Here is a 25,761-nt window from a genome sequence, read left to right on the forward strand (position 1 = left end):
TTTTCTTGAGATTCCACATTGCTGGTGTAGTGCTGCCCCCCAGTGGCGTTCCCCATCACTTGCCACAATTTGCTTGTAGGTTTTTCACAATATTAGTTCTGAGGATATGGGCCTCGCTGGTTGGGCCAGCATTTATTGCCCATCCCTAATTGCCCTTGGGAAGGATGTTGAGTGACTTGGAGGGGAACCTCCAGGTGGTGGGGTTCCCGGGTATCTGCTGCTCTTGTCCTTCTAGATGGTAGTGGTCGTGGGTTTGGAAGGTGCTGTCTCAGCAAACTTGGTGAGTTACTGCAGTTAGATGGTACACACGGCTGCCGGTGGTGGAGGGAGTGGACGTTTTGCTAATGGCCTGACTGTAAAGGATTTGAGATGCTATGTGGAAGGTAGTTAAAGATGCCGTTATTTTGCTGTTTTAACACAGCCATCAATCCATTTAATAGTTAACGGCGCTACTGAAATGAGGGACTGCGTGCCATCATGTGAGAATGAAAATGGTGCTCATTTCAAATACAAAGTGGTCCTTTTCTCACTTGGTGAAGGCACATTCGGAATATGGAAATCATATCGGTCCCAAGTAAACTGTGAGAAATTCCAAAAAGCAGTGACACAGCTTCGAGGGAGTGAGTTCCCTGGTCCTGCCAAGTTTACTGCTGTTTATGCTGCTCCTGTGAGTGACTCCTCATTAACATATTGGGCCCAATCAGAGTGACCATCACCATCAGATTACCGTTCTGCTCTCTTTGTATATTAACGAAACTGGCGCTCTTCAGAAATGCAGCGTGTGCCTGTGGAGCCCTCCTTCACAGTGACAGATCACTGGGGGAATACTTTATTCACGAAAACAGTGAAAAGCTTTGGGACAGTTAAATAACTTTTCATTGTCAGTGAGGTAAGTGGGTAGCGGGTAAGATAGGGTAGGGGGGGGGTAAGGATGGGTAGGGGAGTAAGGTTGGGTAGGTGTAAGGTTCGGTAGGAGGGGGTAATGTTGGGATAGGGGTGGTACAGGTGGGATAGGGGGATGCGGGGGTAGGGTGGTAGGATTGGGTAGGGGTGGTAAGGATGGGTGGGGGGGGACGGTGGGTGGGGGAAGTACAGTTGGGTAGGGGGGCAGAAAGTTTGGGTAGGAGTGGTACAGTTGGGTAGGGGTTACAGTTGGGTAGGTGGTGATAGGGTTGGGTAGGTGGTGATAGGGTTGGGTAGGGGGTGGTAGGGCTGGGTGGGGGGGCGTAGGGTTTGGGTGGGGGGGGGCGGTTGGATAGGGGCTGGTAGGGTTGGGGTGGAGAGAGCGGTTGGACAGGGGCAGGTAGGGTTAGGTGGGGTGGGCGGTTGGGTAGGGGCGGTTGGGTGGCGGTGGGCGGTTGGGTAGGGGTGGTAGGGTTGGGTAGGGGTGGTAGGGTTGGGTGGGGTGGGTGGTTGGGTAGGGGGTGATAGGGTTGGGTGGGGGGCAGTTGGGTAGGGGGGTGGTAGGGTTGGGTGGGGGGGGCAGTTGGGTAGGGGTGGGTGGGGGGAGGGTGCTAGAAGCTCTGGGTGGTCTGGGAAGCAGTGGGGTCAATTTTCTAGTTACCCGTGCGTGTTTTATCCGCTTCGTGTCGGACTAGTGATTTGACTGATATTTGTTTGAATGAATTGTTTTTGAACTTGTTGTTTTGTTTGTTTCATGTTGAATGAACGTGTTTTTTTTCTTGGTCTTGAAATTTCCTGTGTTGATATATAGGTGGGTAGGGGGTGGTAGGGTTGGGTTGACTGGGTGGTTGGGTAGGGGCTGGTAGGGTTGGGTGGGGGGAGGGAGCTAGAAGCTCTTGGTGGTCTGGGAAGCAGTGGGGTCAGTTGTCTTGTTACCCACGAGTTAGACGTGGTTTTTCTTGGTCTGAAATTTCCTGGGTTGCTATCCAGGTGGGTGGGGGGGGGGTGGTCAGGGTGGGTGGGGGATGGTAGGGTTGGATGGGGGATGGTAGGGTTGCGTGGGGGGGGGGGTGGTAGGGTTGGGTGGGGGGTGGTTTGGTTGGGTAGAGATGGGTGGGGGGTAGTAGGATTGGGTGGGAGGGTAGTAGGGTTGGGTAGAGTTAGGTGGGGTGGTAGGGTTGGGTAGGGGGCGGTAGGGATGGGTGGGGGGTGGTAGGGTTGGGTAGAGTTGGGTGGGGGGTGGTAGGGTTGGGTGGGGGGTGGTAGGGTTGGGTGGGGGGGTGGTAGGGATGGGTGGGGGGTGGTAGGGTTGGATGGGGGTGGTAGGGTTGGGTGGGGGCTGATAGGGTTGGGTGGGGGCTGATAGGGTTGGGTGGGGGGGTGGTAGGGTTGGGTGGGGGGGTGTAGGGTTGGGTGGGGGCTGGTAGGGTTGGGTAGAGTTGGGTGGGGGGTGGTAGGGATGGGGAGAGTTTGGTACAGGGGGTAGGGTTGGGTGGGGGCTGATAGGGTTGGGTGGGGGTGGTAGGGTTGGGTGGGGGGTGGTAGGGTTGGGTGGGGGGTGGTAGGGTTGGGTAGGGGGTGGTATGGTTGGGTAGGGGATGGTAGTGTTGGTTGGGAGGTGGTGGGTTGGGTGGGGGGTGGTAGGGTTGGGTAGGGGTGGTAGGGTTGGGTGGGGGGGTGGTAGGGTTGGGTGGGGGATGGTAGGATTGGGTGGGGGGTGGTAGGATTGGGTGGGGGTGGTAGGGTTGGGTGGGGGGTGGTAGGGTGGGTGGAGGGTGGTAGGGATGGGTGGGGGGTGGTAGGGTTGGGTGGGGCTGATAGGGTTGGGTGGGGGCTGATAGGGTTGGGTGGGGGGGTGGTAGGGTTGGGTGGGGGGTGGTAGGGTTGGGTGGGGGCTGATAGGGTTGGGTAGAGTTGGGTGGGGGGTGGTAGGGATGGGGAGAGTTGGGTACGGGGGGTAGGGTTGGGTGGGGGCTGATAGGGTTGGGTGGGGGCTGATAGGGTTGGGTGGGGGGGGCGGTAGGGTTGGGTGGGGGTGGTAGGGATGGGTAGAGTTGGGTAGGGTTGGGTGGGGGGTGGTAGGGTTGGGTAGAGTTGGGTAGGGGGTGGTAGGGTTGGGTAGTGGGTGGTAGTGTTGGGTAGAGTTGGGTAGTGTTGGGTAGAGTTGGGTAGGGGGTGGTAGGGTTGGGTAGGGGGGTGATAGGGTTGGGGTAGGGGGTGATAGGGTTGGGTAGAGTTGGGTAGTGGGTGGTAGGTTTGGGTAGAGTTGGGTCGGGGGTGGATAGGGTTGGGTAGTGGGTGGTAGGGTTGGGTAGGGGGTGATAGGGTTGGGTAGAGTTGGGTAGTGGGTGTTAGGGTTGGGTAGGGGGTGATAGTCGGGTAGAGATGGGTAGTGGGTGGTAGGGTGGGTAGAGTTGGGTGGGGGGTAGTAGGGTTGGGGTAGTGTTGGGTAGAGTTGGGTATGGGTGGTAGGGTTGAGTAGGGGGTGATAGGGTTGGGTAGAGTTGGGTAGTGGGCGGTAGGGTTGGGTAGAGTTGGGTGGGGGGTGATAGGGTTGGGTAGTGGGTGGTAGGGTTGGGTAGAGTTGGGTGAGGGGTGGTAGGGTTGGGTGGGGGGTGGTAGGGTTGGGTGGGTGCTGATAGGGTTGGGTAGGGGGTGGTAGGTTTATGTGTGGGGGTGGTAGGTTTATGTGTGGGGTGGTAGGTTTATGTGTGGGGTGGTAGGTTTGGGTGGGGGGTGGTAGGGTTGGGTGGGGGGTGGTAGGGTTGGGTGGGGGGTGGTAGGGTTGGGTTGGGGGGTGGTAGGGTTGGGTAGGGGGTGGTATGGTGGATAGGGGATGGTAGTGTTGGTTGGGGGGTGGTGGGTTGGGTGGGGGGTGGTAGGGTTGGGTAGTGTTCGGTAGGGGTGGTAGGGTTGGGTGGGGGGGTGGTAGGGGTTGGGTGGGGGGGTGGTAGGATTGGGTGGGGGTGGTCGGTTTGGGTGGGGGGTGGTAGGGGTTGGGTAGAGTTGGGTGGGGGGTGGTAGGGTTGGGTGGGGGTGGTAGGGTTGGGTGGGGGGTGGTAGGGTTGGGTAGAGTTGGGTGGGGTGGTAGGGTTGTGTAGGGGGTGGTAGGGTTGGGTAGGGGTGGTATGGTTGGGTGGGGGGAGGTAGGGTTGGGTAGAGTTGGGTAGAGGGTGGTAGGGATGAGTGGGGGTCGTAGGGTTGGGTAGGGGGTGGTAGGGTTGGGTAGGGGGTGATAGGGTTGGGTAGAGTTGGGTGGGGGTGGTAGGGTTGGGTAGAGTTGGGTAGGGGGTGGTAGGTTTGAGTAGGGGGTGATAGGGTTGGGTAGAGTTGAGTAGTGGGTGGTAGGGTTGGGTAGAGTTGGGTGGGGGTGGTAGGGTTGGGTAGTGTTGGGTAGAGTTGGGTAGGGGGTGGTAGGGTTGGGTAGGGGGTGATAGGGTTGGGTAGAGTTGGGTAGTGGGTGTTAGGGTTGGGTAGGGGGTGATAGGTCGGGTAGAGATGGGTAGTGGGTGGTAGGGTGGGTAGAGTTGGGTGGGGGGTGGTAGGGTTGGGTACAGTTGGGTAGTGGGCGGTAGGGTTGGGTAGAGTTGGGTGGGGGGTGATAGGGTTGGGTAGTGGGTGGTAGGGTTGGGTAGAGTTGGGTGAGGGGTGGTAGGGTTGGGTGGGGGGTGGTAGGGTTGGGTGGGTGCTGATAGGGTTGGGTGGGGGGTGGTAGTGTTGGGTAGAATTGGGTAGGGGGTGGTAGGTTTATGTGTGGGGTGGTAGGTTTATGTGTGGGGTGGTAGGTTTATGTGTGGGGTGGTAGGGTTGGGTGGGGGGTGGTAGGGTTGGGTGTGGGGTGGTAGGGTTGGGTAGGGGGTGGTATGGTTGGATAGGGGATGGTAGTGTTGGTTGGGGGGTGGTGGGTTGGGTGGGGGGTGGTAGGGTTGGGTAGTGTTGGGTGGGGGGGTGGTAGGGTTGGGTGGGGGGGTGGTAGGGTTGGGTGGGGGGGTGGTAGGATTGGGTGGGGGTGGTAGTGTTGGGTAGAGTTGGGTGGGGGGTGGTAGGGTTGGGTGGGGGTGGTAGGTTTGGGTGGGGGGTGGTAGGGTTGGGTAGAGTTGGGTGGGGTGGTAGGGTTGTGTAAGGGGTGGTAGGGTTGGGTAGGGGTGGTATGGTTGGGTGGGGAGAGGTAGGGTTGGGTAGAGTTGGGTAGGGGGTGGTAGGGTTGGGTAGGGGGTGATAGGGTTGGGTAGAGTTGGGTGGGGGTGGTAGGGTTGGGTAGAGTTGGGTAGGAGTTGGTAGGTTTGAGTTGGGGGTGATAGGGTTGGGTAGAGTTGAGTAGTGGGTGGTAGGGTTGGGTCGAGTTGTGTAGGGGGTGGTGGGTTTGGTGGGGGGTGGTGGGTTTGGTGGGGGGTGGTAGGGTTGGGTAGGGGGTGGTAGGGTTGGGTGGGGGGGGTGGTAGGGTTGGGTGGGGGGTGGTAGGGTTGGGTAGAGTTGGGGAGGGTGGTAGGGTTGGGTGGGGCTGGTAGGGTTGGGTGGGGGCTGGTAGGGTTGGGTAGGGGGTGGTGGGGGTGGTAGGGCTGGGTAGGGGTGGTATGGTTGGGTGGGGGGAGGTAGTGTTGGGTAGAGTTGGGTAGGGTTGGGTAGGGTTGGGTAGAGGGTGGTAGGGTTGGGTAGTGTTGCGTCGAGTTGGGTAGGGGGTGGTAGGGTTGGGTAGGGGGTGATAGGGTTGGGTAGAGTTGGGTGGGGGTGGTAGGGTTGGGTAGAGTTGAGTAGTGGGTGGTAGGGTTGGGTAGAGTTGGGTGGGGTGGTAGGGTTGGGTCAAGTTGGGTAGGGGGTGGTAGGGTTGGGTAGGGGGGTGATGGGGTTGGGTAAAGTTGGGTAGTGGGTGGTAGGGTTGGGTAGAGTTGAGTAGTGGGTGGTAGGGTTGGGTAGAGTTGGGTGGGGGTGGTAGGGTTGGGTCGAGTTGGGTCGGGGGTGGTAGGGTTGGGTAGGGGGGGTGATGGCGTTGGGTAAAGTTGGGTAGTGGGTGGTAGGGTTGGGTAGAGTTGGGTGGGGGGGTGATAGGGTTGGGTAGTGTTGGATAGAGTTGGGTAGGAGGTGTAGGGTTGGGTAGGGTGTGATAGGGTTGGGTAGAGTTGGGTGGGGGTGGTAGTGTTGGGTAGTGTTGGGTAGAGTTGGGTAGGGGGTGGTCGGTTTGGGTAGGGGGTGATAGGGGTGGGTAAAGTTGGGTAGTGTGTGGTAGGGTTGGGTGGGTGTGGTAGGGTTGGGTGGGGTTGGTAGGCTGGGTAGTGTTGGGTAGAGTTCGGTAGGGTTGGGCAGAGTTGGGTAGGAGGTGGTAGGGTTGGGTATGGGGCGATAGGGTTGGGTAGAGTTGAGTAGTGGGTGGTAGGGTTGGGTAGAGTTGGGTGGGGAGTGTTAGGGTTGGGTCGGGTTGGGTAGGGGTGATAGGGTTGGGTGGGGGCGGTGGTAGGGTTGGGTAGGGATGATAGGGTTGGGTAGAGTTGGGTAGTGGGTGGTAGGGTTGGGTGGGGGGTGGTAGGGTTGGGTAGTGTTGAGTAGGGTGTGGGGGTGGTAGGGTTGGTTGGGGGGTGGTAGGGTTGGTTGGGGGGTGGTAGGGTTGGGTGGGGGGTGGTAGGGTTGGGTGGGGGGTGGTAGGGTTGGGTGGGGGGTGGTAGGGTTGGGTGGGGGGTGGTAGAGTTGGGTGGGGGGGTGGTAGGGTTGGGTGGGGGGTGGTAGGGTTGGGTAGGGTTGGGTGGGGGGTGGTAGGGTTGGGTAGAGTTGGGTGGGGGGTGGTAGGGTTGGGTAGAGTTGGTGGGGGAGTGGTCGGGTTGGGTGGGGTGTGGTAGGGTTGGGTAGAGTTGGGTAGGGGGTGGTAGGGTTGGGTGGGCGGTGGTCGGGTTGGGTAGAGGTGGGTGGGGGGGTGGTAGGGTTGGGTAGAGTTGGTGGGGGGGTGATAGGGTTGGGTGGGGGGTGGTAGGGTTGGGTAGAGTTGGGTGGGGGGTGGTAGGGTTGGGTAGAGTTGGTGGGAGGGTGGTAGGGTTGGGTGGGGTGTGGTAGGGTTGGGTGGGGTGTGGTCGGGTTGGGTAGAGTTGGGTAGGGGGTGGTAGGGTTGGGTGGGGGGTGGTAGGGTTGGGTAGAGTTGGGTGGGGGGTGGTAGGGTTGGGTAGAGTTGGTGGGGGAGTGGTAGGGTTGGGTGGGATGTGGTAGGGTTGGGTGGGGTGTGGTAGGGTTGGGTAGAGTTGGGTAGGGGGTGGTAGGGTTGGGTGGGGGTGGTAGGGTTGGGTAGAGTTGGGTGGGGGGTGGTAGGGTTGGGTAGAGTTGGTGGGGGGGTGGTAGGGTTGGGTGGGGTGTGGTAGGGTTGGGTGGGGTGTGGTAGGGTTGGGTAGAGTTGGGTAGGGGGTGGTAGGGTTGGGTAGAGTTGGTGGGGGGGTGGTAGGGTTGGGTGGGGTGTGGTAGGGTTGGGTAGAGTTGGGTAGGGGGTGGTAGGGTTGGGTAGAGTTGGTGGGGGGGTGGTAGGGTTGGGTGGGGTGTGGTAGGGTTGGGTGGGGGGTGATCGGGTTGAAAGCCTCCGGCTCTAGTGGCTGTTTCGGAGGCTCTGGATACAGGTGAATTGGCCGCCGGAAATTTCAATATCCAATTCCTGTGGAGCCCTTGCGTCGTCCCGTCGCACATCCTCTGGGATATGTCTTTTCTCCGACTATCCGCAAAATCTGGGTCATTGAATTTACAACGTAGGAGCCGGCCATTCGGCCCATTTTGGGCAATATCAATGTTTCTGTTTCACACAAGCTTCCATCTAGTCTGTTTTATTAATCTGCATATCCTTCTATCCCTTTCTACCTCGCCCTTACTTCCCCTTAATTGCATTCCGCGTTCTAACCACTCACCGGGTAAAGAGGTTTTGAAATTCCCTCCTGGATTTACCGATCACTATCTTATACCTGGAGGCACGCCTTTCATTCTGCCAAAAGTGGAAACATCTCTGCATCTGTCCTATCAAACCCCTCTAGAATTTTGAAGCCTCTCATCATGCCGCCCCCTCTCCCCCCACCTCGCTGTTGGCTCTCGTCGTTAACCAAAGCACCTTCGCTTTACCACGGTCCCAACTATCTGCACACCAATCCTTTTTCTCTGCTCAACTCTCGCTCTCTCCCCTTGCAGGAAAATGATGTTACTTTTGTACGAAGAAGGCTTCCGAGTTGTGATCCACACGTCCAACTTGATCCGCGATGACTGGCATCAAAAGACGCAAGGGTAAGAGTGGCTCTGGAATTCCCCCCAAAGACTGCAGTTAGGGCCTCAACATAACCAGATCAACAACGGGCAGGCCCTCCAGTCCCTATCTGACCTGAAAGGCGGTACCTCCTACAGCACCGCATTCCCACAGTATTGCGGTGGGACTGATGGCCTGAATTTTAGTGCTCGCGTCTCTGGGGCAAGACTTGAACCCAGAAACTTCCAACTCAGGAGCAAGAGTATGAGCGATCGAGTCACAGCTGATACTCCGTCAAACTTAAGTTGTTGACATATGAGTCACAAAAGATCATTGGAGAAGCTTTTTGATTCTGCGATGATATGGAAGAGGGAGGTAGTGGCGTAGTCACTAGTCTCACTGGATGAGTAACCCAGAGGCCCAAGCTAATGCTCTGAGGACACGGGTTGAAATCCCACCACGGCAGCTAGCACAGTGGTTAGCACTGTTGCTTCACAGCGCCAGGGTCCCGGGTTTGATTCCCGGCCTGGGTCACTGTCAGTGCAGAGTCTGCACCTTCTCCTCGTGTCAGCTTTGGGGGGGGGTTGTTAAACAGTGACGGATGATCAGGCGTAAACAGTGAGACCTGGCGGTTGTTTGTCAATCAGTGGGTGTTCCCGATGCCCCCGTTGTCGCCACTGCTCCCAGCCGAAGGTCTGGCTACCTTTGGGCAGGACCCCTGAGGCTGATGGCTTGTGTCCCTCACCCTTGCTGCCAAACTACCCGCAGGCTGTTTCTCCCACCTGTCATGGGCCAGGGTTTAGAGAACCCCAAAGTGTATCATGGAGTTCACCTGACCCACAACTTTTACTAGATTGTGGTTATGGGGAGCACCCGGGCTTACTCTGCAGGTGTGATGAAACGGAGATCTAAAGTACTTTTAAATTCAAACAATGTTTATTTATGAAACCAGGTAACGCTTTATAAACCCACAGTAAACATCTTAACACCTATCAACACCAATAAATCCCCAAAGAATACAGTACTCTATCGATAACCCTTAATAAATTCCCAAACAACATCCGGAAGACAAAAGACCCTTTTTAACACACAGATCAGGTTTAAATTCACTATTGAGAGCAGTCAGCACTTTGAAATCACCCAATTGATTTGGAGACAGTCTTTAGTTTGCCGAGAGAGATCCTTATACAGCTCCTTGCTTTGCCTGTAACTATCCAGCTCTCAAAACGAAACTAAAACACAGTCTGTAGCAAACAGCCTAAAACGAAAGTAAAGCAGACAGACAGGCCAGCTCCACCCACTCTCTGACATCACTGCAGCTCTCTAATAAACACCCATTTCTTAAAGGTACACCCACGACAGCTATTCGTTTAAACCCCCATTTCTTAAAAGGTACTCTCACATGACACACCTCCGCCACCTTTTAAGGGCTCAAGCCGCTCACCTTCCCGCAACTGAAGCTGGGTAGCTCGCGCCCTACTTTTCGGGTGGAAGGTTAAACCAAGGTCCCTCGCTACCCGCTCGGTTTCATTTAAGAGACCCCACAGTGACTATTCTCCCTTTAGGCCCACATTTATCCCTTAAATAACAACCAGCAGAGAACAGGTGAAGTAATCATTATCACTTTGCTGTTTGTGGGAGCTTGCTGTGCGCATATTGGCTGCTGTGTTCCCCCACAGTGACAATTACTTCAAAGTACGCCCTTGGCTCTCAAGCTCCTCAGGATGCCCTGAGGTTGTGAAAAGCGTTACAAAAATGAAAATACTTTCTGTTTAAACATTGAAGGTGTTTTCCTCCCCGGTTGTTGCTAGGATATGGCTGAGCCCCCTGTACCCAAGGTTACCAGAAGGGAGTTCTGAAACAGCGGGCGAATCGGTGACGAACTTCAAGCACGACTTGATTGATTACCTCGCGTCTTACCGCTCGACTGGACTGAGTGAATGGATTGCTCACCTAAAGCAGCACGATTTATCAGAAACCAGGTAAACGTTCCAATTTGTTCTGAATGTGTCATTTCGGAATCTCGGGTTCCAAACGAACTTTAACCAGAGGGGCGTGGGTTTCTCGAGGTGCAGATTATTTTAATTTATCCTATTTCTCAATTATGCAATTATCTGACTTCACATTAACCCAACAAAATCAATTAAATGTTTTGGTTTGAGCAGGATGCAACTGGAAGGCACGATGGACTCTTCAGTCGTAAATGTTTATTTTAAAAAGGAAAAAGTTACTTCAATAACACAAAAATAGAGTTACAGCTTCAAACTATTGAGCGGGTTACTGATGAGTGAAGTTATCTCCCTGTTTCTTCATTGACAGCAATTCTTTCAAATTCTGCCTTGGGAGCATTCAGTACGTGACTAGCTAGTAGATTAGAAGCTGGACACCACCCAGGACAAAGCATCCCGCTTTATTGGCACCCCTTCCACAAATATTCAGCCCCTCCACTGCTGAGGAACAGTGGCAGCCGTGTGTACCATCTACAAGACACGAAGGGGCAATCTAGCATGTCCAATCCACCTAACCTGCACATCTTTGGACTGCGGGAGGAAACCGGAGCACCCGGAGGAAACCCACGCAGCCACGGGGAGAAAGTGCAGACTCCGCACAGACAGTCACCCGAGGCCGGAATTGAACCCGGGTCCCTGTCGCTGTGAGGCAGCAGTGCTAACCACTGTGCAGCCCCTGAAGGTTCCCCTTCAAGTCACCCACCACCTTGACTTGGAAATATATCGGCCGTCCCTTCACTGTCACTGGGTCAAAACCCTAGAGCTCCCTCCCTAACAGCACACTGGGTGTGCCTACACCTCCAGGACTGCAGCGGTTCAAGAAGGCAACTCACCACCACCTTCTGCAGGTCCAACTAGGGATGGGCACTAAATGCTGGTTTAAGCAGTGACACCCACATCCCATAAATTGAATTACAAATAAGATGTTGTTCAAAGCCTTTACTTTTATCCTATAAATTAGCAATACCTCACCTCGGACCATGCCTGTGTCATTTCAAAATTGGTTCATTTAAATGTGGGTTTGCTTTAATTGGTGTTTGACTGCCAACGTACATCAGCTCTTGAAAGCACAATGTTTCTTTTGCAGTGCCAAATGTTATCTGACTTTGCACAATTGTCCCTTGTCCATTTGGTCTCGGCCTTTGCTGAGCTCAGGAAATCATATCTGATTGATACTTATCCAAAGCTGAATCTGTTTAATCTTATCAGCTTTTAAATCCAGCTTTAACATAACGACGTAACTAATAACTAGTTCTTCAATTGTAACTTGTTTGAGATACGCTATTTGGTCAATCATCTGTTTTTGGCTGGTTTCTAATGTAATCCTTTTTATTAAAAAAAAAAAAAAATTTTATTCTCCTTTTTCACATTTTTTCCCCGAACTTGCACCCACCAACAATAAACAATAATCAGCAACAAATATGTCAATCCCCATAACAATAACAACGTTCCCATCCTCCCACCAAACCCCCAAACATCAGCCCGCATGTTCACATAAACAAATGACACAAAGGAATCAGGGACCCATAGTCACCCTTAACACACACCGCCCCCCTCCCCCCCCCACCCCCCCCACTAATGTTCGATGTTATCCAGTTCTTGAAAGTGCATAATAAATAGTGCCCATGACTTGTAGAACCCCTCCGAGCTTCCCCTCAGTTCGAACTTAACCTTCTCAAGGGTCAAGTATTCCAACAGGTCCCCCCGCTAATTTAATCCTTGATTAAGACACTTGAGTGATTATAAAGTACAGAGCACACTCCTTATCTCGCTGTTTTGACCTTGTTAGCTTCATATGATGAATAGAACATGAAATTAATCTAAAAATGGTTACAGTAAAATCTAATACCCGTGCGTGCTTACAGAGGATCAGAATGTGGAACTTGCTCTACCACAGGCAGCGATTGAGGGAAATCATGTAGATGTATTTTGGTCAGAAGCTGGATAAACACGTGCAGGAGAAAGAAAGAGAAGATTATACAGACAGGACGAGAGGGAGGCTTGTGTGTGGAGCAGCGATACCAGCACACAACAGTTGGGCTGAATAGCCTGTTTCTGTGCTGTAGACTTTTAATTTGGATCCTGTTAATGACTGTCTACATCCCCGGGAACCCCCAAAGCAGGAAGTTACTGTGCTGGCCCCTCCTGTCTCATCAGAGGGTGTCTTGTTTAGCACAGTGGGCCAAACAGCTGGCTTGTAATGCAGAACAAGGCCAGCAGCGCGGGTTCCATTCCCGTACCAGCCTCCCCGAACAGGCGCCGGAATGTGGCGACTAGGGGCTTTTCACAGTAACTCCATTGAAGCTAACTTGTGACAATAAGCGATTATTATTATTATTGTTATTAGTCAAGGAAATAATAGTTGGCAAACATCACTGGCGACTGTTTGAGGTTCAATGAGTGGAGACTTTGCTTCTTTCGCCAAAAGGCTGTGAAAAGCCCATGGGCAGCATCGTAAAACTAGCTGCTGTGTCACTGGAAAGTGAGTGAATGAAGCAGCAGTCCCCGGGCAGGCACTCGCAGACGGGCAGGCACTCGCAGACGGGCAGGCACTCGCAGACGGGCAGGCACTCGCAGACGGGCAGGCACTCGCAGACGGGCAGGCACTAGCAGGCGATCAGGCACTCGCTGACCCCCAGACGGGCAGACTCTCCGACGGGCAGGCAATCGCAGACCCCCAGACGGGCAGGCACTCACAGACTCTCGCAGACAGGCAAGCACTCGCAGGCGGGCAAGCACTCGCAGGCGGGCAAGCACTCGCAGGCGGGCAGGCACTCGCAGGCGGACAGGCACTCGCAGGTGATCAGGCACTCGCAGGTGATCAGGCACTCGCAGGTGATCAGGCACTCGCAGGTGATCAGGCACTCGCAGGTGATCAGGCACTCGCAGGTGATCAGGCACTCGCAGGCGGGCAGGCACTCGCAGGCGGGCAGGCACTCGCAGGCGGGCAGGCACTCGCAGGCGGGCAGGCACTCGCAGGCGGGCAGGCACTCGCAGGCGGGCAGGCACTCGCAGGTGATCAGGCACTCGCAGGTGATCAGGCACTCGCAGGCGGGCAGGCACTCGCAGGCGGGCAGGCACTCGCAGGCGGGCAGGCACTCGCAGGCACTCGCAGGCGGGCAGGCACTCGCAGGCGGGCAGGCACTCGCAGGCGGGCAGGCACTCGCAGGCGATCAGGCACTCGCAGGCGATCAGGCACTCGCAGGTGATCAGGCACTCGCTGACCCCCAAACGGGCAGGCACTCGCAGAGTCTCAGATGGGCAGGCACTCTCAGACGGGCAGGCACTCGCAGACAGGCAGGCACTCGCAGACCCCCAGATGGGCAGACTCTCAGACGGGCAGGCATTCTCAGACGGGCAGGCACTCTCAGATGGGCAGGCACTCTCAGACGGGCAGGCACTCTCAGACGGGCAGGCACTCTCAGACGGGCAGGCACTCTCAGACGGGCAGACTCTCAAGACGGGCAGACTCTCAAGACGGGCAGACTCTCAAGACGGGCAGACTCTCAAGACGGGCAGACTCTCAAGACGGGCAGACTCTCAAGACGGGCAGACTCTCAACACGGGCAGACTCTCAACACGGGCAGACTCTCAACACGGGCAGACTCTCAACACGGGCAGACTCTCAACACGGGCAGACTCTCAACACGGGCAGACTCTCAACACGGGCAGACTCTCAACACGGGCAGACTCTCAACACGGGCAGACTCTCAACACGGGCAGACTCTCAACACGGGCAGACTCTCAACACGGGCAGACTCTCCAGACGGGCAGACTCTCCAGACGGGCAGACTCTCCAGACGGGCAGACTCTCCAGACGGGCAGACTCTCCAGACGGGCAGACTCTCCAGACGGGCAGACTCTCCAGACGGGCAGACTCTCCAGACGGGCAGACTCTCCAGACGGGCAGACTCTCCAGACGGGCAGACTCTCCAGACGGGCAGACTCTCCAGACGGGCAGACTCTCCAGACGGGCAGACTCTCCAGACGGGCAGACTCTCCAGACGGGCAGGCTCTCAAGGCGGGCAGGCTCTCAGACGGGCAGGCTCTCAGACGGGCAGGCTCTCAGACGGGCAGGCACTCTCAGACGGGCAGACTCTCAAGACGGGCAGACTCTCAAGACGGGCAGACTCTCAAGACGGGCAGACTCTCAAGACGGGCAGACTCTCAAGACGGGCAGACTCTCAAGACGGGCAGACTCTCAACACGGGCAGACTCTCAGACGGGCAGACTCTCAGACGGGCAGACTCTCAAGACGGGCAGACTCTCAAGACGGGCAGACTCTCAGACGGGCAGACTCTCAAGACGGGCAGACTCTCAGACGGGCAGACTCTCAGACGGGCAGACTCTCAGACGGGCAGACTCTCAGACGGGCAGACTCTCAGACGGGCAGACTCTCAGACGGGCAGACTCACAGACGGGCAGACTCACAGACGGGCAGACTCTCAGACGGGCAGACTCTCAGACGGGCAGACTCACAGACGGGCAGACTCTCAGACGGGCAGACTCTCAAGGCGGGCAGGCTCTCAAGACGGGCAGACTCTCAAGACGGGCAGACTCTCAGACGGGCAGACTCTCAGACGGGCAGACTCTCAGACGGGCAGACTCTCAGACGGGCAGACTCTCAGACGGGCAGACTCACAGACGGGCAGACTCTCAACACGGGCAGACTCTCAGACGGGCAGACTCTCAGACGGGCAGACTCTCAACACGGGCAGACTCTCAGACGGGCAGACTCTCAGACGGGCAGACTCTCAGACGGGCAGACTCTCAGACGGGCAGACTCTCAGACGGGCAGACTCTCAGACGGGCAGACTCACAGACGGGCAGACTCTCAGACGGGCAGACTCTCAGACGGGCAGACTCTCAGACGGGCAGACTCTCAGACGGGCAGACTCTCAGACGGGCAGACTCTAAGACGGGCAGACTCTAAGACGGGCAGACTCTCAAGACGGGCAGACTCTCAAGACGGGCAGACTCTCAAGACGGGCAGACTCTCAGACGGGCAGACTCTCAGACGGGCAGACTCTCAAGACGGGCAGACTCTCAAGACGGGCAGACGGGCAGACTCTCAACACGGGCAGACGGGCAGACTCTCAACACGGGCAGACGGGCAGACTCTCAACACGGGCAGACGGGCAGGCTCTCAAGACGGGCCGGCTCTCAAGACGGGCCGGCTCTCAAGACGGGCCGGCTCTCAAGACGGGCCGGCTCTCAAGACGGGCCGGCTCTCAAGACGGGCCGGCTCTCAGACTCTCAGACAGGCTCTCAGACAGGCAGGCTCTTGCAGACGGACAGGCAGACTCGCCGACGGGCACGCTCAGTCGAGCAGACGGCCAGACAGACAAATTGTGTTCAGCTATATGCAATTAGCTGGCATAATTGGGGCTGGAGCGCATGTATAAAGTGACTTGTGCATTGAGTTAGGAGATGTATGCTTGTAACACTTTGCGCCGCAAATAAATGAAGGGCAGGGTATAGACTATCCTTCACCAGCTGGTTTTCCTGAATTGAATATCGGTAATCACAAATTAAAGTTGCAGGAATCACTCCTTTTTAAAAAGTAAATTTAGAGTACCCAATTATTTTTTTCCAATTAAGGGGCAATTTAGTGTGGCCAATCCATCTACCCTGCGCATCTTTGGGTTGTGGGGGTGAAACCCATGCAGACACGGGGAGAATGTGCAAACTCTACACAGTGACCCGGGATCAAACCTGGGTCCTCTGCGCCGTAGGCAGCAGTGCTAACCACTGGGTCATGGTGCTGCCATGCAGGAATCATTCCTTCTGTGGACCTTGGGACCCTGTGACATTAATCCTCCCTCTACGGGGGGAAATGCACTTCAGAAAAGAGACAGATTTGGAATGTCAGTGAAAGGTTCACGACCCGTGCCGGAAATTTGAGCATTGAATCTAATCTGCCACTCCTCAACGTTAACACGAGGCAGTGTCGCACTGCCGTTGTGCTGTCTCTCCGATAAGACATAAACCCTCGCCGCGTCTGCCGCCTCGGGAGGATGGAAAAGATTCGGTGATACTGTTTTGAAGAAGAGCAGGGGAAGAATACCCGTTGTCTAGGCCAACATTCCTCCTTCAGCCAACACCTAAAACCTGTTCAATAGCATCTGTTTTGTGCGATCTTACTATGCATGAATTGGCTGTGGTGTTTGTCAACACAGCAGTGACTGCACCTTCAGAGAACTGAAAGGGTTATTAATATTTGAATGCACGTTATTATTTTTTAAGGTTTAAGCTGGTAGTTTGATTCACAGGTTTATTTCTGTTGAACGTTCCTCTGGTCACGAGCTTGATGTTCCACAAACAATTTGCTATGTTTCGTACAGATGCAGTGAGGCCTGGGTATGACAGAGGCCTAGCTTGCCTCTAGTTTCCTGTCTGTGTCCTATTGGTCCTTCATAATGTCACCATGAAATATGTATCTCCTGTAACATAATCACCTCTTCTGCTCTCGTATATATATTTTTTTTAAATGACGCATTTGAGTAGGTGTTTGTAGTGAACAGGGAATGTGGCTGTCTGAGATTGCCGTCAGCTAGCTTGACAAAAGTATGTTAGTAGTCTAGTATAGTCCTTAAAATATTTTCCAATTACTAGGCAATTTAACGTGGCCAGTCCACCTACCCTACACATCTATTCTAGTATAGTCTTAAAGCGTGTACTGTATTTGCATCTTGGTTAGGATATATTGGACTTGGAGGGGGCACAGAGCAAGTCCACCAATAATGATTGGCGTTCCGAGGACAGGTTAGATAGACTAGGCTTGTATTCCATTCAGAAAGATTAAGGGTGATTTAAGTAAGGTGTTTAGAGTGGTTATTGTATTGCATTGGGTAGGTAGAGACTATGTTCTTTGGTGGCAGAAATTCAGAACAAGCAGGCATAACCTTAAGATTGGAGCCAGGCAGTTGAAGGGTGATATCAGGAAGCACGTCATAGAAACCTCCAATTCCTACAGTGCAGAAGGAGGTGATTCGGCCCATCGAATCTTCCGCCGACCCTCTGAAAGTGCACCCGACCTAGGCTAACCCCCCACCCTATCCATGTAACCCCACCCAAGGACAATTTAGCATGGTCAATCCACCTAACCTGTACATCTTTGGACTGTGGGAGGAAACCGGAGCGCCCGGAGGAAACCCACGCACACATGGGGAAAAGGTGCAAACTCCACACAGACAGTCACCCGAGGCCGGAATTGAACCCGGGTTCCTGGCACTGCGCCACCCAGTTCTTCGCACAAGGAGTATTGGAAAAGCTGAGATTTCTTTCCGTTTATGAGGGTGATGAAGGGTAAAGAACTGAGGTGGGTAGACAGACTTAAATAAACATCAGCTGCAGGCTAACGGGCTTGAATGGACTCCTCCTGTTCCGACAATTTCTCATTGAAGAAAAATACGAAGATTATTCAGACAATTCAGTTTAGAGTCAAACTCCTGAGACTCCCTCCTACTGCCCCAACACTGGGTGCCTGTACCTCCGGGGATTCAGTGACTGAGGCACAAATTTCTTTTATCACTGTTTATTCCTGTTGCCCTGTTCTTTTGGAATTTTCCTTTAATTCCAACGTTTGTGATGAAGCAGAGAATACTTACGATCGAGCAAGAGTGAAAGGAGTATCAATGTATTGTTTTTAAAAATAAAAACATTTATGAGGGTATTTGCAATTTTTATAATGATAACAATAACAGCAACATAAACATGGCACAATAAACATTTCCACCCCATCACAATCTTCACCCCCCCCCAACAATAAAACAACAATCTGCCTTCCCCCCCCCCCCCCCCTTTTTTTGAATATTGCAACTGTTGATATTTTAATTTTCCCCGAGAAAGTCGACGAACGGCTGCCCCCTCCGGGAGAGCCCGACCATTGTCCCTCTTAAGAGGAACTTTATTTTCTCAAGACTAGGAAACCCAGCCATGTCACTGACCCAGGTCTCTACACTCGGGGGGCTTTGAGTCCCTTCATATTGATAAGATTCGTCTCCGGGCTACCAGGGAGGCAAAGGCCAAGACGTCGGCCTCTTTCACCCCCTGAACTCCCGGCTCTTCCGACATTCCAAAGATCGCTACCTCCGGACTCGGCACCACCCGTGTTTTTAGCACCGTGGACATTGCCTGAGGAAAACCCTGTCAAAACCCTCCAAGCTCCGGGCATGCCCAAAACATGTGGGCATGATTTGCTGGGCTTCCCGGGCACCTTGCACACCTGTCCTCTACCTCAAAAAACTTGCACATCCGGGCCACCGTCATGTGTGCCCGGTGGACTACCTTAAATTGTATCAGGCACATGATGAGGATGTGTTAATCCTGCTTCACCAATAGACATGGATCCAGTTAACAGTCTGCAATGTTGCATTCTGCAAATACACAAACTATCAGAAAAGAGTTTGCATTTAACTTCTTACTTCCCCCATCTGGCTTGGGATCCAACGATCAGTTTGTCGAGGGGATGGCCACTACATGGAGGATAACTCCCTTACTGTCAGGGATGCCATCCTTTGAATGAAACCTTGGCCATTTGTCCTGTTGGGTGGAGGCAAATGACCCTGTGGCATTGTGAAGAAGAACAGGAGAGTTCAATGTCTTGGCCAACATTCATCCCTAAACCAACAGCTTAAAGCAGATGATCTAGTCATTATTGCATTGCTGTTTGTGGGATTTTGCTTTGCGTTTCCCTACAGTACAACAACGAGTACACATCAGGAAGTATTTCATTAGCCATAAAGCTCTTGGGACGTCTTGCAATTCTTTTATCTTTCTATTTAAAGTAGGTTAAAAATGTTTTATATTTGATTATTTTATTTAAATCATTCTCTTGGCAGGGTTTATCTCATTGGCTCCACTCCCGGCCGTCACCAAGGGAACGAAAAGCAAAAATGGGGTCACTTAAAACTCAGAAGGGTATGTAAATCTGGCCTTGTCTTCGTGCAAATTAAAGGGAATTATCCCGAGTAGAAAATATCTTTGCAAATTAGCATAATGATGCATATCAAAACCTCGAGCATCTGTGAAATCAATAGAATTAAATGTGGCAGAGGTTTGCCACGACATTTTAAGCAAGTAATTATATTTCGTAATTAATTATTACACTGTTGAATCTTAAATTATTGTCAAACAGGCGCAGCCACATTAGCCCAGTGCTATCACAATACTCATAGTCAATTAATACAACGGCCTGGATAAGTGGCCTTTTACTGTTAAGCAAGAAATGTTCTGTTGCTTTGTGGTTCAAAGGCCTGGAGCTCCCTCCCTATCAGCGCTTGGGAGTCTCTCTCTCTCTGTCTCTCTCTCTCTCTCACTCCCTCTTCAGGTACCATGCCCCAAGAGGGCATTGCCAATCACGGGCATCCATGTTATTGTCAACCATGCTCATTGTCTTCTACTGTTCGTCCAGCTCCAAACTGAATCTCAGCTTGACTTGTGGAGAATAAGGACATTGGGCAATTCCGAATGAGATTACCTGACCCATCAAACTAAATCCATCCAGAGTTTGCACGAAGTTGGACTCCCCCCTTACACCACCCACTAAGCTTCTACTTAATGGAACGTGAAAGGCACCTTTAAACTCACTGCTTATTCAATTTCCTTTTTGAAAGCTACTATTGATGACCTGCATTCCCAAAGCAGCTCAGCATCCCACTGTTTTTTCTTCTTCTCATCTTCTGGTCCTTTTGTCAATTTGTATCCTCGGGTGACGAGCGCTCCTGTTTTTTTTAAAGGAATTTCCCCCTGTCTATCCGTTATCTGTGGGGGAAGAATGTGCAGGGTTACAGGAGAATGGCGCTAAGTGAATTGCTCGTTTGGTGCAGACTCAATGGGCCAAGTTGCCACTTTCTGCACTGTAACAATTCCGTGATCCGATTCTATCAAAATCGTTGACGGTTTCGAACACTTCTTCAAATCTTCCCTCAATCTTCTCTGGTGTCAGGAGACTGACCCCAGCCTCTCCCATCTCTCCATGTAACTGAAATCCCCCCCCCCTTCCCTGATACTATTCCAGCAAGTCTCCTTTAGCACCCTCTTGGTGGCCTTGACATCCAGTGTGGTGATGTCGATGGATGAGCTCCGAGGAGCTGGGCGAGCTGTCTACGTTCAGCGAACCATAGAATCCCTATAGTGCAGAAAGAGGCCATTCAGCCCCTCGAGTCTGCACCGACCCTCTGAAAGGGCACCCTACCTTGGCCCACTCCCTTGCCCTATCCCTGTAATTTCCTTAACCTAGACATCCCTGGACTCTTGGGGGCAATTTAACATAGCCAATCCACTTAACCTGCACATCCATGGACTGTTGGAGGAAACCGGAGCACCCGGAGGATCCCACGCCGTCACGGGGAGAACGTGCAAACTCCGCTCAGACATTCAATCAAGGCCGAAATTGAACCCTGGACCCTGGCGCTGTGAGGCAGCAGTGCCAACCACAGTGCCACCCATCTTTAAACCCATCCTGCTGCCCTGGTTGCATGTTTGGAGTCAATTCCAGGCTTAAGTTACGAGGAGTGATTTCACTAACTTGCTGTGTTCTCTCTGGAATTCCGAAGATTAGGAGGAACTTTGTTCAGAGTTTTCAAGATGTTACGGGTAACTACTGGTTTATATAAAGGGAAACAGTTTCCACTGGCTGGGAGGAGAGGCCTAGGAGACACAGTCTCAAAAGAATCCGGGTTTTCAGGAGTAAAAGTGGGAAACACTTGAATCCACAAACGGGTGACCGGATTGCGGCACTGTTCCGCAAATGGCAATTGATGTTCGATCTGTTGTAAATTTTAATTCTGAGATTGATAGATTAGTCACTAATACTTGAGATGTTAATCCGTTTTTTCCCCCCACCCCCGAATAGATCTTGAGTGACTGCACCTCACCTGTGGCGAATCAGGAATCGTGGCCTCTTATTGGCCAATTTTCCAGCATTGGCTCCTTAGGAGCTGACGAAACCAAATGGCTGTGCTCGGAATTTAAGGAGAGCCTTGCGACACTAGGCAAAAGCCAGAGGTCCTTGAGTAGCCACCAGGTGCCTCTTCATTTGGTGAGTATATCCGTGGAATTGTAGAATGAAATATTGGCAGGAGGCCATTGCGCCCCCATTGTGTCAATGTTGGCTGCAGAGCTATCTGTTAATTCCAATCCTGTGTAAATCTCTTTCCTTCAAGTATTTATCGAATTCCCTTTTGAAAGTTGCCATTAAATTATTCCGGGCAGCACAGTGGTTAGCACTGCTGCCTCACAGCGCCCGGGCTCAATTCCAGCCTTGGGTGACTGTGCGGAGTCTGCACGTTCTCCCTGTGTCTCTGTGGGTTTCCTCCGGGTGTTCCGGTTTCCTCCCACAGCTCAAAGATGTGCGGGTTAGGTGGGGTTACAGGGGATAGGGTGGGGGAATGGGCCTGGGTGTGGTGCCCCATCGAAGGGTCGGTGCAGACCCAATGGGCAGAATGGCCTCCTGTACTATAGAGATTCTATGGATCCTGCTTCCACTGCCTCCTTGGACTGTATGTTCCACATTATTTCAACTCGCTGCATTAGAAAATCATTCCTCAATTCACCCTGTCTCCTCCGTCAAATAAATCTCTCCGGTTACAAACTTTGCTGCCAGCGAACACAGTTCCTTGTTACTTTTTCAGAAACAATGAAGATTTTCTAAACAAATTCCAATTCAGTGGAAATTTAGCCTGGTCAGTCCATGCGGATCTAGTGAAGTCTTGCAACACTAAAACTCAGTAGAAATTTGAGTTAAACGCCTCAGATCCAAATAAGAATCTTTTATTGCCTCTCCTTGATTACAATTGAGAGAAACTTAAATCTATTCTCAATAAAGTCCGGCTAGCAAAGAACTTAAAGAGAAGTAACTTATAAACAATTTAACTTTCAAAATAATGCAGAAATGGTTTCTTGCTTACGGCAAAACAGCTTGCATTTACTTCAAGAGTTAGAGTGGAAAAGTGAAAATATGAAAATAGAGATAGCGAATAGTTAGATCAAAGTATAGAATTATCCTGGAGATGGCCGTGCGGACCATCATGTTTAAAGAGAATTTTATCAGTCTGAAGCCATCTGTCTACACCTCTATGTCATCCTTATTGGTTTGGGTGAGAATCAAATACATTTTATTCGATGGTTAACTGTCAATCCTCAATGTGCAACATAAGTTCTGAATGTTTCATGTTTGAATATTTGTGTATGCTATGGAATGCGATTGCTTGCTATTATCAAGATTGGTTTCTACTGGTTTTCTGCTGACTTTGCTTTATCCACATTCTGGACAATGGTGCCTTCATGTTGCTATGGTGCTTACTTGACCCTAATCTTGATTACTGGTACAGCTTATTTCTTAGTTTCAAAGTCAGTTTGACATTATGTTCATCAGAACAATAGCTTGTTCATTTTGTCAGCAAAAATGTTGTTTTAATCTACAATTAGTTTGTGCATGTGTCAGGCTTCTGTTGAAGTTTTGTGTTTTGTCATGGTCTATGGTTATGAACTCTGAAATCCTTATTTTAAAATGGGTATTAAAACTGGGCGTTCATATTTACATTAAAATAGCCTTTTTACCTATCAGATCTAGCAGAAAATAGTTGATTACTATCAGTCTACCCTTTGATAAATCGAAAGATTAAGTGAGATATATCACAAACAAAAAACACAATTGCGAACTTAAAACTGCCAAAGAAAAACTAGAACTCATTCATATTGTCATTGCAGTTTTCAACAATAGAGTGGGCAAGCTTTGCATTACAAGCATTACAGCAAAAAATTATTAAAATGATTAAAGAATTATTATTCTAAAACAACAATTAATCAATTAATCGAATTTGATTGTACTGATGCAGTGTTAATCTATTAGCAATATGTTAATAATACAGTCAAATAATTGATTGATCCGTAACATTTCAACAATAATATTGCAGTTCTGTTTTATCTAATGGTGGTGCAGTGGGGTTAATGTGAATCATTCTGACCGTTGGGCCCTTGCGTTTAGTGAGTAGTTGTTTAATGCATTTGATCACTAGGAATGTCATGTAAATAATGAATCCTGGTACACAGAAGAAAAAAGATTATTCTTACTGTGGACATTCCTGTGGGTCCCAACCAACCGCAAAGCTTCTCCCAGATAGAGGTATCTGAGGGTGAATCAAGTTTTCTGCCTTCCTTTTGAATGTGTGCTGCCAGATCTTTAACTTCCTTTGAGTTATCTGGAATAAAAGTGCAACACTCCGCACCAATCAGGGCGCAGGTGCCACCTTTTTCGGCTAGCACATCGTCAAGTGCCATTCGATTTTGTAATGCTACGGTTCGAATTGCGCGCATTTCGTCAGAAATTCTATCTAGGGCAATGGCGGTATAATCGGCTAAGTTTTGTATGATGGTTGTTATTTTATTTTATTCATTGGCAACCCTTGTCTCCCAATAAAAAGGAATAGGTTTAGCATAAATTGCGTCTCATAAGGTTATGGCACGTTTATTTCTTCGAGTGGTTGATTCGGAAACATAAGGGAGATGAGGAAGATGACGGGTGACAGGTACTATGTATCCTAAATAGCAAGATCCTGACCAGTATTTTGGGAGCCAGGAATATGCTTTGTCATTACAAATAAAATAGGTTCCATTATAAGCAGAGTAGAAGTAAATATCTTCTAAGTACCAATGATCTGAGAATGTTTTGTTATTTGTGATGTGTATGCCTGTTATTGCTGAGGATTGTTCAGTTCTCTGTAATACATTTTACGTACATTTATAAGCTGTAATTAACATTCAAATAATTAGTACAAACACTATTGCCCATTTCCATCCCTTTAGAGTGATTGCTAATGAGGCATATTGATCCTTTTTGTTTAATATTAGTTGGGAGGCTAATATATTGAGGATTTTTGTTAGGGTTATATTTAAATTGGTGCCACCCTGAAAAGGTGTTTAGTGGATAGCCTACAGATTTCCATAAGTTAATAAATTTCTTTAGATAAATCTTGTACCTTCCTTTTTCACATGAATATGCTCTAGAATGGACCATTACAGAGCGAGGGACACTCTGATAGATGTACCATTCTGCTGTTTCTGAAGCATTAAAGGGGATAGTTAAGAAGGTACAAGATTTATCTAAAGAAATGTATTAACTTATGGAAATCTGCAGGCTATCCACTAAACACCTTTTCAGAGCAGGGGTTGCAATGCATACCCAACATCAGTCCACCTACCCTGCACATCTTCGGGGTGTGGGGGTGGACCAGAGGCAGACACAAAAAGTGACCCGGGGCCAGGATCGAACACGGGTCCTCGGCGCCGTGAGGCAGCAGTGCTAACCACCGCACCACCGTGCTGCCCTCGCGTTCAGGATTTTGTGCATCTCTGTCAAAACTCTCCTCCCCAGCTCCAGGGAGTACAATCCCAAATTCTCCAGTCTCCCTGACATTCTTCCTAATGTGTGGTGTTCAGAATTGTTCACGCCGAATTGGAATTTTATGAAGGTTTAGCGAAACTTCTTCATTTTTCTGCACTATTCCCCCATTTAAAAAGCCGCGACGCCAAGTCCTCTCCATCACCAACATCGACTGCGCCCGGGTGACGGCAGGCGGGAGGCAGCCGCACAATGGAGGGCTCCCGTTCGGGAATGGCATTTTCGGGGCTTTAAGCCCGGTCCCAGGGCCCACAGAGGCGGCAAAAGCAGGGAGAAGGCACGGAGGAGGCACAGTGAAGGCACAGTAAAGAAAAATGTCGAGTGTGAGCAAAAAAAAAGGCCGTTAAAAAAAACAGCTGAAGGTCCGTCGGGGAGTGGAAAGGTCACCAAGGAAAATGGAGGCTGGAGCACCAGGGAAGGCCGCATTGCTTACGGCTGAAGAAATAACTAAGGTGATGGCTGCGGAATTCGAAAGGCAGTTTACAAAATACATGGAGGTGGACAATGAGGAAGGCGATGAGGGAGGTTTTGAGTGTGTTGGTGGAGGAGGCGATTTCCCCGGTGACGACGACGGCGGTGGCGAGCGCAGTAGCGGAGGTGCGAGAGCAAGGGGAGGCACTGTACGACGTGGAGGAGACATTATTGCAGCACGGTGATCAACTTACCTCAATGGGGAAGGAGATGCGGAAGGTGATGGAGATTAACAAGGATCTGCGAGGAAAAATGGAAGACCTGGAAAACTGATCCAGGCGACACAATTTGAGGATTGTGGGGCAGCCCGAAGGAGTTGAAGGACCGAGGCTGACTGAGTATTTTGCCGCGATGCTGGCGAAACTATAGGGGGAGGGGGAGGATCCCTCCCGATATGAACTGGATCGGGCTCATCGGTCGTGGAGGCCTGTACCAAAGGCAAGTGAGCCGCCAAGGGCAGTGACTCTGTGCTTCCGTAGGTACAGTGTGAAGGAGAAGGTCCTGAGCTGGGCCAAGCAGAAGCGGGTGGTGCAGTGGGCTGGAGCTGGTATACGTGTATACCAGGACTTTACGGTGGAGCTGGCGAGGAGGCGGGCTGCCTTCAACCGGGTGAAGAGGGCACTGTACATTGGCAAGGTGCAGTGCGGCATTGTATATCCAACGAAGCTGAGGGTGACTTACAAGCTCAAGGACTTTTATTTTATTTTGGAATGGCGGAAGCAGCGGAAGAGTTTGCGAAGGCAGAAGGACTGTGGCAGAACTGACAAATTGAGAAATGG

The 25,761-nt window shown here is 51.6% G+C and overlaps 1 protein-coding gene across 11 annotated transcripts in view; it reads left to right on the forward strand.

The window, feature by feature from the left end:
- Positions 1-25,761, forward strand: part of tdp1 (tyrosyl-DNA phosphodiesterase 1) — a 132,896-nt gene that overhangs the window by 24,943 nt on the left and 82,192 nt on the right. For all 11 annotated transcript variants that reach the window (XM_072493853.1, XM_072493836.1, XM_072493899.1 and 8 more), the window contains exons 7-10: positions 8,047-8,139; positions 9,910-10,080; positions 18,951-19,029; positions 20,966-21,151. In XM_072493853.1, coding sequence (XP_072349954.1) covers positions 8,047-8,139; positions 9,910-10,080; positions 18,951-19,029; positions 20,966-21,151 — 529 coding nt within the window. The remainder of the gene's footprint in view (positions 1-8,046; positions 8,140-9,909; positions 10,081-18,950; positions 19,030-20,965; positions 21,152-25,761) is intronic.

The sequence above is a fragment of the Scyliorhinus torazame genome, chromosome 2 (genome assembly GCF_047496885.1).
Source record: "Scyliorhinus torazame isolate Kashiwa2021f chromosome 2, sScyTor2.1, whole genome shotgun sequence".
Classification (NCBI taxonomy): Eukaryota; Metazoa; Chordata; class Chondrichthyes; order Carcharhiniformes; family Scyliorhinidae; genus Scyliorhinus; species Scyliorhinus torazame.